Consider the following 15,918-nt stretch of genomic DNA (forward strand, 5'->3'; position numbering starts at 1 on the left):
TGCATGAAAATAATGAACGAAAGCATTGTTATAATTTGCGCTTTTGATTGCTCACCATCAGACCAATTTCAAAAACATTTTTAAATGCAATCTACAGCAATGAACTATTGGCCAAACTTGAATTTTTTTTTCCAATGCTCTAACTAATAGGTTACAAATTAGTCAAAATTGCAAGCAAGCACTAATTGGTACAATGCCTGTAAATCTGAGGTTGAACAAACTGCAAGAGACATAAAGCATCCTGCTATCTCTACTAGTTCTTGAATCTGACACTGCGGCTGATCCCTGCATTAATACCAGATGCTTCACCTCCATAGCTGCCTGTTGGCTTTCTGATCTCTCGAACCTGCCCTTTTCTACGCACTTCTGCCTTTTTGTGCTTCAACTGTTGAGAGAAATACATGTTAATGTTTACTGCAATAACTACATATTTTTAACTATTCCATCACACACACACAGAGCAGGAGCTTTTTCGATCAAATACCTTGTACTTCTTCCTAGGATTTTTAGTCAGTTTCTTGCGGGCACGAGTTAAACCCCTATTCTTTTCAATCTGGAAAGATTTAAACAAGAACCACATTGTGAGTGAGAAAAACAAAGAAAGAGTTCAACATAAAGCAGAGGACACAAGTGCAAATGTTCCAGTACTTGATTAGTGATATGGCGCTTTCCATCATCAGCAACAGTATCTGTCAGTGATGGAACTTCCGCAACTCTGTAGTGTTATTAACTTTGGGTCAGTAGCCAATAAATACATCAAATAATCTAGGAAAACAGAATCTAGCACTACGAGACACATGAAGTAATGAGAAAAGGTTGATATACAACCAAGGTTAGAGAAACCAGTGTAGCAAGAGCCCCATATTTTATAGCAAGCGCATAGGGAAATCAATATACAGAAGCTATGCAGTAATTGGCAAAGCAAAACATGACACTTAAGTCAATGATACCTGGAGTATTTGGCAGATTTTTCAGCAAGCCTTGCAGCATGTTTGCTTTCCACTTGTTTGTAGAATTCTAAATCAGAATCAGCATCACTATCTTCGTTAGCATCATCAGCTTCGTCACTAGAGAGGCTACGGGTCTCGTCTTCAACATCATCACCAGATTTAATTCCAGCTCCAGCCAGAACTCGTAGCTCATGCTTTCTTCGCCTTTCCCCAATATCATCTCGTTTGGGTATATCATCATCACCAGCAGCAAACTTTCAAAGACACAGTTAGTTCCGAGGGAACTTATTTCAAAATTTTCTTGGGAAGTTCTTAACAAGCAAATTGACAAGAGCAAGTCTTGCAGTGTAATTTTACAACAGTAAGTCCATCCAAGTTCTGTGCAACATTACCTGCTTTAGAGTTTGTATCCTCTGTAATGTTTTAATTCCTAGAATAATTATCATTACCTCTCTTTATGGACATTTAATGATATTTAAATTATAATGGCTAAAATAATCTTTTCATTTATAGTGAATAGAAATGACTTAGATATTACTGAGACACCTTACACACCTTGCGTTTATTTGGGCGAAGAATCATTTTCTTAATTGCATCCCCATTGCCCCCTCCCTTTGACGCACCATCTATTTCCATGGCTTCATCAACAAAATCATCAAATGTCTCAAGTTGCCTATGAAATACAGTATGACATTTAATTCAATTAGTATAAGAGCATCGCAATAGTCAGATCAGTCAGTAGATGCAAACCGGATACTTGTCGAGAACAAAAGAGTACCTGTTCACTGGTTGTTGATTTTTACTAGACTTAGCAGCCTTTGGTGCCATGGAACTAAAAACTCCTTGCTGTTTCAATTTCTCCTCTAGAGAAGCTCTTATTTTTAACATTTCCATGCTTTGTGGTCCGACTTGCTTATCCTGTCATGATTCAATAATATCAATGCAGTCAACCTAGGCCAGGCCCGAGAGCATACAAACCCTAAAACTGGAAACCACAGTTTGTACAGCATGAAGCTTACTTGATGCTTGTTTTGTGACCTCTTAGCTTCTTTTAAGGTATTCAACAAAACTTCTCTGTTGGGCTACAAGGTAAATATCCGAAAAGAAAGAAAGGTAAGGCTACATATATCAAAAACTCAGCATAAAGTCAGGTTGGCAGACCAATCAAAGGATCCCACCTCTACTGTTGCTTGTTCTGCAGATGCTACAATGGAACACATTTCACTGTTTTTGAAAGAATCGGATTCTACTGGAGCAGTTTTTTCCAATATCTTAACAGCTCCTGCACCATTCATTTCCTTCTTTAAAATTTCTTCCATGTCGAAAGAAAGGTTATCATCTATGGTTTTTATCTGCCAAAAAAGGGAAAAGGTTAATAACAACCAGTCGCAGAAGAAAGGTCGGGTTAGCATCTTCTAGTCAAGATAAAGTGCATCTTGTAGGCTCCTCCTACAAGATTTAAAACTCCATAATAGATTTAAGTGCTACATTATCTTATGTTCTACAAATTGTAAAAAACTCCAGAAATAAAAGAATTAAGCTCGCCAAAAAATGAGAATCAATTACCTTATCCAATAAACTCTTGATCTCAACAAGATGAGAAACAACTGGGTGATCACGAACAGGCTGCCCCTCGGACTTGAGAAGAAGATAAAAGGTTATAGCTTGGCAAAAGGATTGCAATAGAAGCTGCTTGACCTCTATATAGGGCATCGTTCCCTTCTTTCCACTCTCTTGTCGTGTAATCTTCATACATAATTGAATAATTAATAGAATGCATAATTAAACTCCAACTATTAAACCAAAATTTGTTAATCAAGCATAACATCTGGATGAGCATAATATCAGAATAATGATCTGTCTCAATATAGTTTGATACATAAATTGTAACATTACGAAAACAATTCCTTCTTACATGGTTTATATCTCCACAATCATCTAACAAAAAAATTGCTAACATAAGAGCACATAAATAAGCAGCACCCCAATCTCAATAGAGGACTCTTTATAAGCCTGATAAAATAGGATAATATCCAAAATACAAGTACGCATAAATGAAAATGTAACTATGTCAAATTTATTTAGTTTACAATCTATATTTGTCTTCTATGATTTTTACTATATTACTGATTTATATTTTCATTTACCATGCTGAGCTGTATTGGCACCTTCAATGAGAATTTTCTTACCACTGTAAACAAAAGATGCAGACAAAGGTTGCAATAAGAAAGTGTTGGAGTTCATATAATCTTTAATGAACTATCAATGAGCTTTTCCATCAAGCAAAACTAAGGTAGATATTAACATAATGATACAAAGCATTATGCGCAACGTAGTGAACTAGAGAAAGTACAACCACACAGTACAAAGGACGATAATTAATACCTTTTCCACAAGTGGGTTCACTTTGTTCTCAAGTTGCTCAAGGGCATCTTTCAGCTCTGATAAAAGGCCAATTAACTCCGGAGCAGAGCTGTAAAACCAGTCATTAGGTTAGCCGGTAAGCATAAACAGAAAGCATTATCGGTGTCTTTTGCAATTGCACCATGACTTTATCATAAGGGGATGTCAGGCTAATTAATTGTTAAAACATAAATGCACCGTAATCACATTCCAACCTTTTGATACGGTATGATTATTGTTGTACTAACTAACTACATAAAAAGTTTGAAAAATTATTGTACTCCATACAACACTAACTTCCATTTTTTGCAATAAAAAAATTAAACGAAATTCAGGTATATGTGATGGACAGGCATCAACATAATTTTGACAAAATTGATCAAAAGAAAATGGCATCATTTAGGCTAAGTTTGCTGTGTGCATCAGATTTGTATCCATTTTATAGAAAGTTGGTTGGTGTTCTAATTGTGAAAAATTGTATGTTGGTGATGTACTTGCTACAGTTTAAAAGTCTCAATGTAATATCATACATGCATACAATGACAAATGATGTAGATGAAAACCATACCAAGTCGCAAGCCATCCCATCCCTAGTTAGGAAAGCTATTCCAGGACGATCAAGATACTGAAAACAAAACTAACCTGTACACAACATCCATTTGCTCTTCCTTTGTCAATGCATTTAAATCTTTCTTTACTATTTCATATGTCATTCCTTCTTCATCCTTGATTTCTTTGTCGAGAGAAGCTTTTGATGGGGCATTTCCATGGTCCAAGATTTCCTGAAATGTGGCACAACATTGAGTAATCAACATAGCTCCTTTCAAACCCTAGATCATTACACTGTAGCATGAGAATTTGTTGAACATAATTGTTACACGTATTTTTTCACCTGAAATGTGAGCTCCCTATCAATCTCATCTTGGCTAGTATCTTCAACACCATAATCCTCCATTGATAGATTATTCGCTATTGTCATTTGTCGTTTCAAAACCGCATCCTCCTCTTCAGCTGCATCTTCATCATCGCTTGATTGTGGCTTAAGAAAAGAACAAAATGTTAAAAAAAGTCAAGATTATAACATGCCAAGAACTAAGCATGACAGTGTTGGGTAAACAAACCTCATTGCCAACATCAGCACCATACAGGTCACTTTTTTTACCCCAAAAATCCCTTCCTGGTTCTACTTCATCAGCATCATCAAGAGCTCCATCCTCAACATCGCCAAATTTAGCCCGCAAAAACTTTTGTGTTCTTGCAACTACAGAAACCCCATAATCAACTTAGATTACAAAACATTTAAGATGAAAGGAATTTACCGGGAAAAATAATAGAGACACAATGAAGATGTGACCAACTACAAATCAGATAACTAAGTCAGTCCAAAACAAACAAAAAAATCTACTCCTTTAAATTTAGATGATACTCTTGCAAGTTGCAAACATATATCAAGGTCATATCACCATCACTGGTGCAAATTACATATTGCAATAATAAAAAAAAATGAAGAGAAGATTAAGGGTTCATATCAGTCATGCCTCTAATAAGTGAGAAACATTATGACTAAAACACTCTGATGTTTATCATACTGTTATAGAACGAGAATGGGGCATTATAATTGTAATCAATCTAACAACTATAACTGTATCGTAAGATACTGTAAGCTTCTATCGAAGTGCCCGAGGTGCTTTAGTACGATTTATCACAAGATTCCCCTCATATTGATCTGAACCGTTAAACTAATCACGTGTAAATAAGCTTCATTCTCCAGGTATTTTAAGCAAAACCACCTAACAACATATCAATGTCATATGCATACACTGCCAGTAACAACAAAAGGCTATATTTGAAGAAACAGAGAAGCTAGCTTACTTTTTGCAGCCAGACCCCTTGGCGGCTTATCATCGTCATCGTCATCGTCAGTGTGTCCGTCTTCCTCATCATCATCCTAATAAAAATAAGACCGAAGCAATGATTTATGATCCTCAGCCTCACATAAAGAGAGGGTCTAATACTAAGAATCAAATAAACAGAAATTCATTGAAGCCAAACGTTAAACCTCAAAATCAAGCACAGGCTGCTCGGCATCCTCATCGGATTCTTCCACATCCTCGTTTATGTTCAGTGGTACAACATCCCCGTTCTTGTGGACTAAAACAAGAGAGAGATAAGTTAAAATAATTGTGTATCTGAAAAGTATGTGAAGCATTAAAACAAATGACATACAAACATCAATGTCGTCGTCCATCATGTCTTCATTATCAGAATCAAATCGAATTGAATTTTTCTTATCTTCCTTCTTCTTGAACTTGCCGCTTTTTCTCACCATGATTTTTAAGCTAGCTAGTGGGGGGGAAATCACAACTATCTGAAAGGGTTCCAAAACGTTGAGGAAGATGTTGGCGTCTACGGAGAGAGGCGGAGCAGTGGCCGGAAAATGACGGCGGAGGAGTAGAGATTAAATATTGACAACCTATGAAAACGGCCAACACAAAACCCTCTCACTCGCAGCCGCAGGGTTTAGCACTCAGACATGCAAATTCAGTTAAAATAAAAATCTCGAATTCATATTAAAAAAAATTAGTATAATTTTGTAGATTAATACAATATCAGTATATTAATATATGTCATTACGATCATTAAGTACAAACTCATCTCACATCCGGAGTATAAGGGAAATTGGAAAATGTATATAATTTCTGTCCAACCCTTCGAAAGGTGGGAGTGACCCAAAAACAAATATGTGGTCCGCTTGACCCAAAGTGGACAATATCAAGCGTTTGTTGCCGTCGACAATTCGAACCACAGTATTTTGTGACGTGCCTATGTTGGCAAACTCTTTCCCTTTCCGTATGTGCTATTTTTGCGTTTATTGGTGCCTATTATGATTATTAAAATGTTATTTGTCCATAGATTTTGTTGTTTTCATGTAGCATATATAGAATATACAGTGTTTGTTATTGTAGTTACTGCGTAGAAATCATTCAATGGAGCAAAACAATTGGATGGTCCAGAGGATCCCTCGGTTCTACATTTACAAAAGTTGTGGGTTGAGATACCAACGTGATATAAGTTAAATTGCTGCAATTAAGAGGGAAAAATATATGGACCATGGCCATTATTCACCCTATTGTGTTGCGGCACGTTAGAAATATGGGATTTGGGGGGTACATAGACATGGGCTTGGATCCCCTGCTGTGGAGGAATCACAGCATGATATGTTGTTCCTCACATCCCAATTTTTTAAACTTAAAATATAACACTTCAAAAAAAAATAAAAATTTTAAAAAATTGGAATATGAGAAACAACATCCCTTCCACAGCAGTGGATCCAAGCCCACATAAACAAGCATATCCCTTCCACAGCAGGGGATCCAAGCCCACATAAACAAGCATACGCCTTGTAATCATGGTCCATTATACCACATTCTGATCTCTCATTTGTCATCGTTGATGCACAAACCTCTCATACACAACAGCATAACCTCTCATTTGTCCATTATTGTCTTGCATTCCAATCAAATTTTGTTCCCAAACTAATGTGTCGGGTTTCTTTCATCCCCAATACCATGTGATATCTTCTAAAGTATATAGTGGAGCATCTTTCAAAATATATCCGCAACAAGGACTATGAAATACCACTTGAGCTCTGTATCCCACTCTAAAAGCACACATAGCGATACCACATTTATATGTATTGATTTTCTTGGTAGATTTCTTTTATAAAAAAATATTAGTAATTTATAAAGTGGCAAAACTGGAGCTGCTATGAGTTATTGGTATTCATGTTACATACATCAGGAAAGAATAAAAAATAAATCAGAAGATCATCTGTCCTCCCCTCCCAAATGTTGCTGTATGAACATTATACATACAGATGCCCCTACTACAAGCCTACCAATGGTTGTTAAGGGTACATATTTGCAAATCAGACTATTCTTCAACACTCACCTCAACTTCTGTGGCTTTCTCGAGTTCGAGAGTAGCATTAAACCCAAAATCATTCCCAGGGGTAAACAGAGATTTGAGCTCTTCAGCAGTTTGTATTGTGTTGATCTTGTTCTCCTTAACAGTCAGATTTTCCTGCAGTTGAACAATTTCCTGATGAGGTATCTATTGGAACCATACCAAGAAATCTACGCTATAAAATTGTACTTGCCTTCTTCACATAATCAGCCAATGTTGTGCTCACAATCTCTTGGATAGTGAACTTTGTAACTCGATCTTCACCAATGATTTGCAGGAGGAAGTCCTTTGGGACCTGCATGATAATCACATTTTCTCATTCTACCTTTTAACCAAGACCCCGTTGATCATAACTCTTCTCATATTACAAATTACTACAATTTTATTGGAAATAGCATGTCATAATTAATCAAAAAATATTCAGTTGATTGACGCGATGATGAATAACATGCAACAGTTGAGGTCCACACACTCAGAGAAACAGTCGAAAAACACGGTGGAAGATGTTGGTCAAAAGAAACTGAAAACTTACTTTAGATGTCTTCCCTGCAGTATCCAGCAATCACATGAAAACACAAGTTAGCCAAAAAAGGACTGGTAAATTTTTCATTATGAGAGTGGCAAGGCACAAATCAAGTAATTAAATCACATGAAAGTAGTACCATTTTACTATATACTAACCCATCCAAGTGAAAGTGGGTTTATTTCAGCACATGAGGTATCAAGTCCAAAAAGAACTTAGTCATGCTTGTACAGTTGATATAAAACATAGTGATGTTACACATGAAAGTACATTAAAATACTCATTTTCTTTCTTTGAAATTAAATAAGAAAATTTTGAAATGAAAAGATGAAGCAAACTAGAAGAAAGAGATCATAGTGGCAGCAGTTCAAGCAAAGCAGTAAGGAAGTATGTTATTTTAGGAAAATCACAAAAATGTGATCAGTTTGTCCTTTCGCAGCATTGACATTAAGAAAAAGAAAATTCTTCTCTTGACAAAGGGTTTCCTTACTAAAACATACAAAGCAATCAGTTTACCTCCTTTTTCTCTGCGGAATCCAGGAACCGGTGGAGCTGTACGAGCTAAGTTTCTGAGAATTTTCTCAAAAACTATCTGTGTTTCTTTCCCAGGCAAATCGACCCTTACCTGACTCAGAGAAAATGGAACTTTAATCCCACTAATAATTGATATTGATACACAAGCTAAATCAAATGAAAAGCTCTAACTGTAGTGGAAGTTCCTAATATGAACGTGTCTTAAAACAGTCACAAAGCTCTGATTATAGCGGAACTCACTTGCATCTTATCATCATTCTTAGACTCCACTACTATCTCAACATTTTTAATGCTAATTTGATTCTTGTCTGGATCTGTTATTGTTGCCTCTAAACCTGTATTAATACATAAGAATTTACTCTATGACAAAAAAATATGTATATAAATAAAAGGCCTTTCAGTTTAACATACGTTGTTTATATTACCTGAACCCACAGCAGATATTGGCTTCAGTGGAAGTCTCTTGCCCATCCTTGAGGAGCCACAGTAAATCAGCGACCTGAAATTTCGTGAGTAAATAAATGATAATGCTACAACAGAAACTCCAACTAACACAACAAACTGAGAGTGAAAATGTGAAAGCTTAAGTGTTTAAACTAGGTAAAGCCTTTGATCTGGCCATGACAAGTTTGTCCTGAAGGATCAAAGAGACCTATTACATATTTGGTAGGTTATGCTTCTAATGATATTGTATTAAGCTTCAACATCTAATAAATCACAACAAATTGAAGTAACACATTAATCAAAAATAACAAGCACATCATCAAAGCATCCTAGGCACTAACAAATACTAACAGTCATACATATGTTGACAAGCCTTGTAACTATGCAACAACTTCCTCTACCAGCAGACATTTCACAAAGCAAATCGAAATATCAACACAGAACAACATTACAAATATCTGATAAAGAATTATCTGAAATCAGTTTTCTTGAAAATGACATTAAATTCTTTCGTTTTCTTCTTCTTCTTCTTCGTTTTTCTTTTACTTATGTTGTTTACCTTGAGAGTCCAAAGTTTGTTCGAGACAAATACTGGACATGAAGCAAAGGAGCAGCATCTGCCTTGGCATTGCTGCAACCGAGAGTAACATGCTGCAGACAATAGAAATAGTTAGTAACCAAGCACTCAACCCTAACCCCACAAGGCCACAAACACAGAGAGCTAGCATAGAAGAACGGCTGCCTAATTCATTACTCATTCCTCGTAGATAAATACTAACAATTAAAGCCTTATTCGTGTTCATTACTACAGTTTCACCAATCAATGAGAAAATTCCAAAAATAAAAAAAATTAAAAAAAATCAGAACTTTGTGCGCCCAATCTGTTCCAAACTCGGAAAAGGTACGGCTCTACAGAGGTAGTTCTTCTCGTCCACATAAATTCATTACAAATGCTGATGCGGAATAAAAATCTTGATGATTAACGGAACAATTAAGTATAGAAGGAACTAAATTTGTACCTGAAATGATGAAGCCATTGTCGTGGTTGCCATATATTTCTGACTGGGAAATGGAAGAGATATTGGATAAATTCGTAACAGTTCTCAGAGTGTAAAACAATTTATTAAAATTGAAATTTAGATAAATTCGTTCTCCTACAATTCACAGCATCAGTAATTCACTGCTAGGGTGGGGAAAAATACCAAAAAAATGATATATCGCTCGTATCGTATTGAAAAATATCGAAAAATTATCGAATTTTTGATATATCGTAATTTTCGATACGATACGATATCGTATCGTAAGTTTTCGATACGATAACGATATGAATTTCCTTATATCGCGATATATCGTTTTATATCGATATTTTCGATATATATCGATAACGATATATCGAATTTCGGTACGATATATCGAAATATCGATACGATAACGATATGAAATTTTTTTATATTTCGATATATCGAAACTTTCGATACGATAACGATATGAAATTCTTTCATATCGATATTTTCGATACGATACACGATACAACGTTTTCGATACGACTATATCGTATCGACCCACCCCTATTCAGTACTACTCCCTAGTCAGTCACAGTCTCAAATTTTTTTTAGCAAGAAAAATACAATAACAATATAACATAAATTTAAAAATACCATATTAAAACATACTCTCTCGGCTTCCCAAAATGTATTCTGATACGAGTAAGTAGAAACCTAATATGACTCATCATAATTATATATAAAGGAGATTAGGCATAAGATAAATTAGTTAATTCAATCAAAAAATCTTTCCTTTCTTAGATTGAACGATTTTTTTCAGTTATGGTCCTTTTCTAGACAAGTTTTGTCCACCCAAATATCATAATATGAGTTCGGAAAACAAATTAGAGAGCTCGTGGTTGAGTCAAAGAACATCACGTGGGAAAGGCGCAAATAATCAATGATTTTTTAGAGAATCAAATCGATAATTCTAATCATATTCTCAAAGATGTGCGTTCTTGTATTCAATTGATTGTTTAACACGTGATTAATTAATTCCATAATCAGTCAAACAAATTCGTATATATGACTTATTTGTTTACGCATGACTTCCCCTAAGCAAGGGGCACCAAACCCAATAGGATCGGTGGTGGTGGTGGTGGTGGTGTTGTTGTTAGACAAGTTTATGGTCACAGGCTGCTTAATTATTCTTAGTTTGATCATATTTTTAGTTTGCACAAATCGAATATGCAAATTGCAAGCTACAGTCATATTAAGTAATCTATTCGCGACTTGGTTGTCAGTAAATAAAGTTGTTTGAATAGATAAAGTCTTTATTAAAGTTCGTCGAGCATACAATATACATAGTGGCGGCTCGCAAGTCGCAACGTAGTTGCATGGGAGTTAGTCACCGAATCGAGTCTCACCAACAGCTCTTTGGACAAACTCTCGTCTCCTGGCCAACAATACCAATGCGAGTGCAATGCTCTTTCTCTATATATACGACTGAGCATGTTTTAAGGTGGTTACACACCGATGTGTGTGTTAAAATGAATCTAGTCTTTCTTTGGTAAAAGTAAAAAAATGAGAAAATTATCCTTTAAAGAACGAAGAGTATTTTTGTCTAAAAAGTTAAAAAATTATTTCAACAATATTACCTCAAAATTCAAGATGTGTTATGATAATTTTAGAATTGAATCGCAAATATTATTATAACAAAGTTTAGGAACTACAAATATAATTATCTCTTAAAAATACTTTAATCACTTTTTATTTATTTGCAGTGTAATAATTCATACTAAAACTTGTAGTACTAATTATAAGTTTGTCATGGGACCCGAGTCTTGAATTGCATCAGGTTGCCGTTGCTCTAACCTCTAATAATAATTCAAATAGGCCCATTTGATATATACTCGTTTGGTCAAAAATAAAAATAAAAATAAATTAATTTTTAAATGACACAAATTTTAATGTACAAGTAATAAAATAGAAAAAAAAAAGATAAAAATGAAAATAGAGTTAAGTGGATTACATAGTCTCACATTATTAGTACTAGTGTTTAGTCATGTTTGTTTTTATTCTAGTGACATAATTAAGGTGTAAATAAAATGATATGTATAATTAACCTATGTTGTTTAATTTCGTATTTAAAATTGGTCTAATTTTATTGGACGATTCAAAATAATAAAAATAGTTTACTTTTTATGGACAGATGAAATATATAGGATTCAAAAGTCCTCAATGAATTTTGAATTTTAATATCGAATTAATATCAAAATCTCGGATTAGGATATGCTAATAAAAAGTTTTAATTTGCACCCAATTGTTAAATTGTTGATATAGAAAAATTATGATTGAACTATGTCCTTTTATTTTATAATAATAATTATATTTTAATTAATTTTAATAAATATAAATATATCAAATGAAAAATGGTAATTGCTTATTTTATTACACAATTTCCACCTATAATAATTAAAATTGTACATGAATTTAATTTGGTTACCATGGGCGGATCATTTAAGGGGCTAAACTAAAACACCCCATTGAAATTATTTTTTAAATATTTTTCTATTTTTTTTATAAAATTATTCAAATTTTAAGACAAATTATTATATAATAGCTTCTGTAAATAATACTTTATAAATAATATTTATTTGTGTCCGCCCCTATGATCGCGTCAATTCACCCAAAGCTCTTATATTGTATAGATATGGGTTGTGAAATTCAAACCAGTAAAAAATCAGTCATTTTTAGTAGGAGTAGTATTTATATTAAAGAAAAATCCCGTCATATTCCATAACACAAATTTATAAGAATAAATAAAAAATTGGAGTTGTGAAAACTCACCTTTTATAAAATTCGGAAACGGATCTGGATTGGGAAAAGCGGATAGTCCGACTTGAATTGGGTCAACTAATGGAGCTAAATTCTCATTCTCAGTCGCAACAGAGCACGCGGAGAAAAAAACCTCACATTTCAGACCAAGTTATCTCCGCCTTCCGTTGCCGGAAACAGCATGGTAATTTTCAACTGTATCACTATCAAATGCTTGTATTCTTGTGGGAATATCTCTCTGACCGAGCGTTATCATACTAGGTCGGGGCTCTTGATTTCAACCTGATTCAATTATTAATCTTTTGATTTTATTGTATTTGTGTTTGTTACTTCTGCTTTTGCTTTTACTGATCTGCAAATTGTCTGAATCTTATTAATTGATAGATGCATGTTAAGCAATGCTATTGAACGATCTTTAGGTTTAATTTGTTTTGATTTTGATTTTGATTTGCGGGGGAGGAGGGTGGGTTGTGAGGGAATAGAAATTTGGGATGTATTGAACTTAGTAAAATTTCAAATTGATGTTCAATTGCAGTTCGGATAGAAAATTGTGATTTATATGACCTAGTTTGATGTAGCATTGTGATGATTTACTTTTAACATGCTTTAGGGCATTGCTATTGGGTTTGACTAAGTTTCTTCATTTTATAGTAACATGCATACAAGAGCTGTTACAATATGTAGCTCAAAGTGAGCAATATACTACTATGTATGATGCAGGTTACTTGACGACTATAAAAGTTGAATGGGGGAAGCAGAGTAATATTTTCCCAGGTTTAACTATCAACACCTGTGGGATATATTTTGGATACTAGGATAGATAGGATTGTATTGATGATTTGTTTACTAAATTTTTGGTTTGTTTTACAGTGGTACAGTTGGATGTATGAAATATGAATACTTAAATATTGTAAAGATTTCTTAGTGTTCTGGAAAAAACTTAGTACCACCCTTTCAATGGGAAAACAAACACGTTTTTCATATTGAAAGAATTAAAATAGAAGAAGGAAAATGGAACCAAACTTTTCCTTACAAGGTCAAACGAAAATGTGCCTTGCTTAGGGTTGGGGGAGTGTGGTGGGGCAGGGATGGTAGTATGGCACATTGGAGAGTCATTTACTGGCAATAGATTTCTAGCTTACCATAATCCATTAAAGCTTTCCTGGATGGGCTATATGCAAAGTATTCTATTGAATGTATAGACTAATGTGCATGTCCTGTTTCCATTTGCAAATACCTAGATCAATTAAGGTGCAAATTGAATTAGCTTGTTGACTAAAGTAGCTAATCTTTCATTTTCTTTTGCTAGGTGCGGTTACAGCCTGATCCCTTCCTCAATGAACTTACCAATATGTTTGAGCGGACTACAGAAAAGGGCTCTGTGTGGGTTACTTTGAAGCACTGTGAGTTTTCATCTTTAAGTGCACACTTTTTCCGTTTTTACCTCTTTATGCCTTCCCATAGAGCGTAGATAGATTTTAACTGCTGCGGCTGTTGGAAATTGAGAGTAGTTTGTTTCTTCCTTTGACTATCTCCAGCTTCTGACAAGTCCAAGGTTAAGAGGAACAAGATGAAGACAGCTGGGGAAAAGATTGAATTTAAGTGCCTAATTCGAGCTACAGATGGAAAGAAAACTATTTCAACAATGGTATACAATACGAACTTCCCTTTCCTTTCATATTTATCTCCAATATTTAATAAACATACCAGAACTATGAATTTGGGAATATGCAGTGTTCAGAAACAGTAAATCATATTAAAAAGTGATGTTGAGTGAAATACGTGGTCAGAAACTGGTTAATTATATTGTGTCAGTGATGTTGTAGTTGCTTGATGTGCCAATTCCCTTCATATCTTTTTAAGAAATTCTGCTATGACATATATGCATTTACAGACAAGTGCAATTTGGACCTCTGCTATTCTTTTAGATAACCCTTTTATGTTTTGAGCTGATCTCAAAACAGTTACTATCATAGGGAGACGCCATATGAGCTCGCTGATCTTATTTTAGTTCCATATGACAGCATGCTAGTTAGTGTTGAAAGGAAAGTTTCATATATTATATGAGGAGTTGAATAAATTATTTCAAATGAAATCCCCTTTTAGACTTGGGGAGAATTTTAATACACTGACTCTTCACCTTAATTATCATGTTATATCCAGTTGAAAAATGACGTAAAGAGTAAACACCAGTCTTTCTTCCTAAGGCAATCGGTTTAAGAAAGGTGCCCCTGTTTTTTCAGTGTAAGAACTAAGAATGGATAGAGATAATGCATTGCCTTGAGCTGATGTTCGAGCACCAGGCACTTAGGCATTGACTAAGCCACACCAGACTTCATTTAGGATTAGGAGTAGGCGTAACTGGGCCTGCTTTTTCCAGATCTCTCAGTTATCTTTTTTTGGACCCTATTTCACCTCTTTGAGCTCCAGTTGAATCAAGAAATAAAGTAGGTTTGTTTGGCCATTTTTTTAATTTATATATATGTAATGCACAGCCAATTTTCATCCATATGATGCCTGGAAGATAGATAGTTGATAGTTGCTTAAACATTGACGATAATTGGTTTTTTATTTTGTGTTAAATCTATGATTATTGCCAGGGACTTACTTTCTGAAAGACACTTGATTTGAATGACAGGTCGGTCCTAAAGATCACCAACGTTTCCAGTCGAGTTATGCAACTATCTTGAAAGCCCGGATGACTGCCTTGAAAAAGAGGGAGAGGAAGGACAAGCGAAAGACAGCAGATTCTGATAAAAAGCAGGACCAGAAGAAGCAATCCAAACCCTCTAACTAAAGAGTTGCTTGAATGTTTTTCTTTTTATCGTTTATATTGTATGAATACATCGAGTCATGTGATATTAAGAAATCTTAACAATTTTTGTGAGGTTTGATGATACAACTTTGTTGCAGGTTTGAGTCATACGATTTTAAGAAATCTTAACATTTTTGCGAGGTTTGATGATATAACTTTGATATAAGTTACGTTATGCACAATTTGACCATTTATTTTTGCATTCTATGCTCCGTGTGATGATTCTGCTCTCCATTTTTATGCTGGGAAGTGAGATTTGTGATCCATATTTGTATTTTTAGTTATAGCACTTGGGATGTTAATTAAATGCAAGCTTTAAATATTGCACAAATTCTAAACTATGATCTGGACCGTTAGAAAATGTCAATAAATAATAAAATAATAGCAACAAAAAATGTTAACACGGTATCAACGGTTGATGCTGTGTTGATATTGTATTGACATCAAAATTATGAAATTTTA

The 15,918-nt window shown here is 34.6% G+C and overlaps 3 protein-coding genes across 6 annotated transcripts; 1 reads left to right on the forward strand and 2 right to left on the reverse strand.

Annotated features, from left to right (window-relative positions):
* Positions 1-25: 25 nt before the first annotated feature.
* On the reverse strand, positions 26-5,902 carry LOC125222646 (protein THALLO-like). The gene is made up of 16 exons (XM_048125371.2): positions 5,580-5,902; positions 5,413-5,504; positions 5,226-5,301; positions 4,475-4,614; positions 4,246-4,392; positions 3,996-4,135; positions 3,336-3,423; positions 2,517-2,696; positions 2,129-2,302; positions 1,970-2,032; positions 1,729-1,868; positions 1,506-1,623; positions 951-1,204; positions 649-715; positions 485-553; positions 26-385 (listed from the first exon to the last, which is right to left on the reverse strand). The coding sequence occupies exons 1-16, from the start codon at positions 5,680-5,682 to the stop codon at positions 254-256; spliced, it is 1,983 nt and encodes a 660-aa protein (XP_047981328.2). The 5' UTR covers positions 5,683-5,902; the 3' UTR covers positions 26-253.
* Positions 5,903-7,093: 1,191 nt separating this feature from the next.
* LOC125219415 (bacterial trigger factor) lies at positions 7,094-9,923 on the reverse strand. Of its 2 annotated transcripts, none has more exons than XM_048121389.2 (8): positions 9,840-9,923; positions 9,380-9,471; positions 8,802-8,875; positions 8,617-8,711; positions 8,359-8,467; positions 7,852-7,865; positions 7,513-7,614; positions 7,094-7,436 (listed from the first exon to the last, which is right to left on the reverse strand). In XM_048121389.2, the coding sequence occupies exons 1-8, from the start codon at positions 9,870-9,872 to the stop codon at positions 7,287-7,289; spliced, it is 669 nt and encodes a 222-aa protein (XP_047977346.1). In that variant the 5' UTR covers positions 9,873-9,923; the 3' UTR covers positions 7,094-7,286. The 2 variants fall into 2 exon arrangements, with proteins under 2 accessions (XP_047977346.1, XP_047977347.1); XM_048121390.2 differs by lacking the exon at positions 9,840-9,923 and adding an exon at positions 9,600-9,663.
* Positions 9,924-12,673: 2,750 nt separating this feature from the next.
* Positions 12,674-15,631, forward strand: LOC125218960 (Signal recognition particle, SRP9/SRP14 subunit). 3 transcript variants are annotated; one of them, XM_048120787.2, is made up of 5 exons: positions 12,745-12,825; positions 13,362-13,415; positions 13,951-14,044; positions 14,180-14,289; positions 15,280-15,631. In XM_048120787.2, the coding sequence occupies exons 3-5, from the start codon at positions 13,993-13,995 to the stop codon at positions 15,436-15,438; spliced, it is 321 nt and encodes a 106-aa protein (XP_047976744.1). In that variant the 5' UTR covers positions 12,745-12,825; positions 13,362-13,415; positions 13,951-13,992; the 3' UTR covers positions 15,439-15,631. The 3 variants fall into 3 exon arrangements, with proteins under 3 accessions (XP_047976743.1, XP_047976744.1, XP_047976745.1); XM_048120786.2 differs by lacking the exon at positions 13,362-13,415 and having other exon boundaries at positions 12,674-12,825; XM_048120788.2 differs by lacking the exon at positions 13,362-13,415 and having other exon boundaries at positions 12,753-12,902.
* Positions 15,632-15,918: the final 287 nt, after the last annotated feature.

Source organism: Salvia hispanica, chromosome 1 (genome assembly GCF_029641045.1).
Source record: "Salvia hispanica isolate PSC_SH4W2 chromosome 1, Shi_PSC_v1, whole genome shotgun sequence".
Lineage (NCBI taxonomy): Eukaryota > Viridiplantae > Streptophyta > Magnoliopsida > Lamiales > Lamiaceae > Salvia > Salvia hispanica.

Coding starts and splice junctions, on each gene's coding strand:
- LOC125222646 (XM_048125371.2), bottom strand. CDS start 5,682: ATGGTGAGAAAAAGCGGCAAGTTCAAGAAGAAGGAAGATAAGAAAAAT. Junction 5,302..5,412: donor AGCCTGTGCTTGATTTTGAG/GTTTAACGTTTG, acceptor TATTTTTATTAG/GATGATGATGAGGAAGACGG. Junction 554..648: donor AGCGCCATATCACTAATCAA/GTACTGGAACAT, acceptor AAATCTTTCCAG/ATTGAAAAGAATAGGGGTTT.
- LOC125218960 (XM_048120786.2), top strand. Junction 14,045..14,179: donor GTGGGTTACTTTGAAGCACT/GTGAGTTTTCAT, acceptor GACTATCTCCAG/CTTCTGACAAGTCCAAGGTT. Junction 14,290..15,279: donor AGAAAACTATTTCAACAATG/GTATACAATACG, acceptor TTTGAATGACAG/GTCGGTCCTAAAGATCACCA.
- LOC125219415 (XM_048121389.2), bottom strand. CDS start 9,872: ATGGCAACCACGACAATGGCTTCATCATTTCAG. Junction 8,876..9,379: donor ACAAACTTTGGACTCTCAAG/GTAAACAACATA, acceptor ACGAAATTTCAG/GTCGCTGATTTACTGTGGCT. Junction 7,437..7,512: donor TGGCTGATTATGTGAAGAAG/GCAAGTACAATT, acceptor GTTCAACTGCAG/GAAAATCTGACTGTTAAGGA.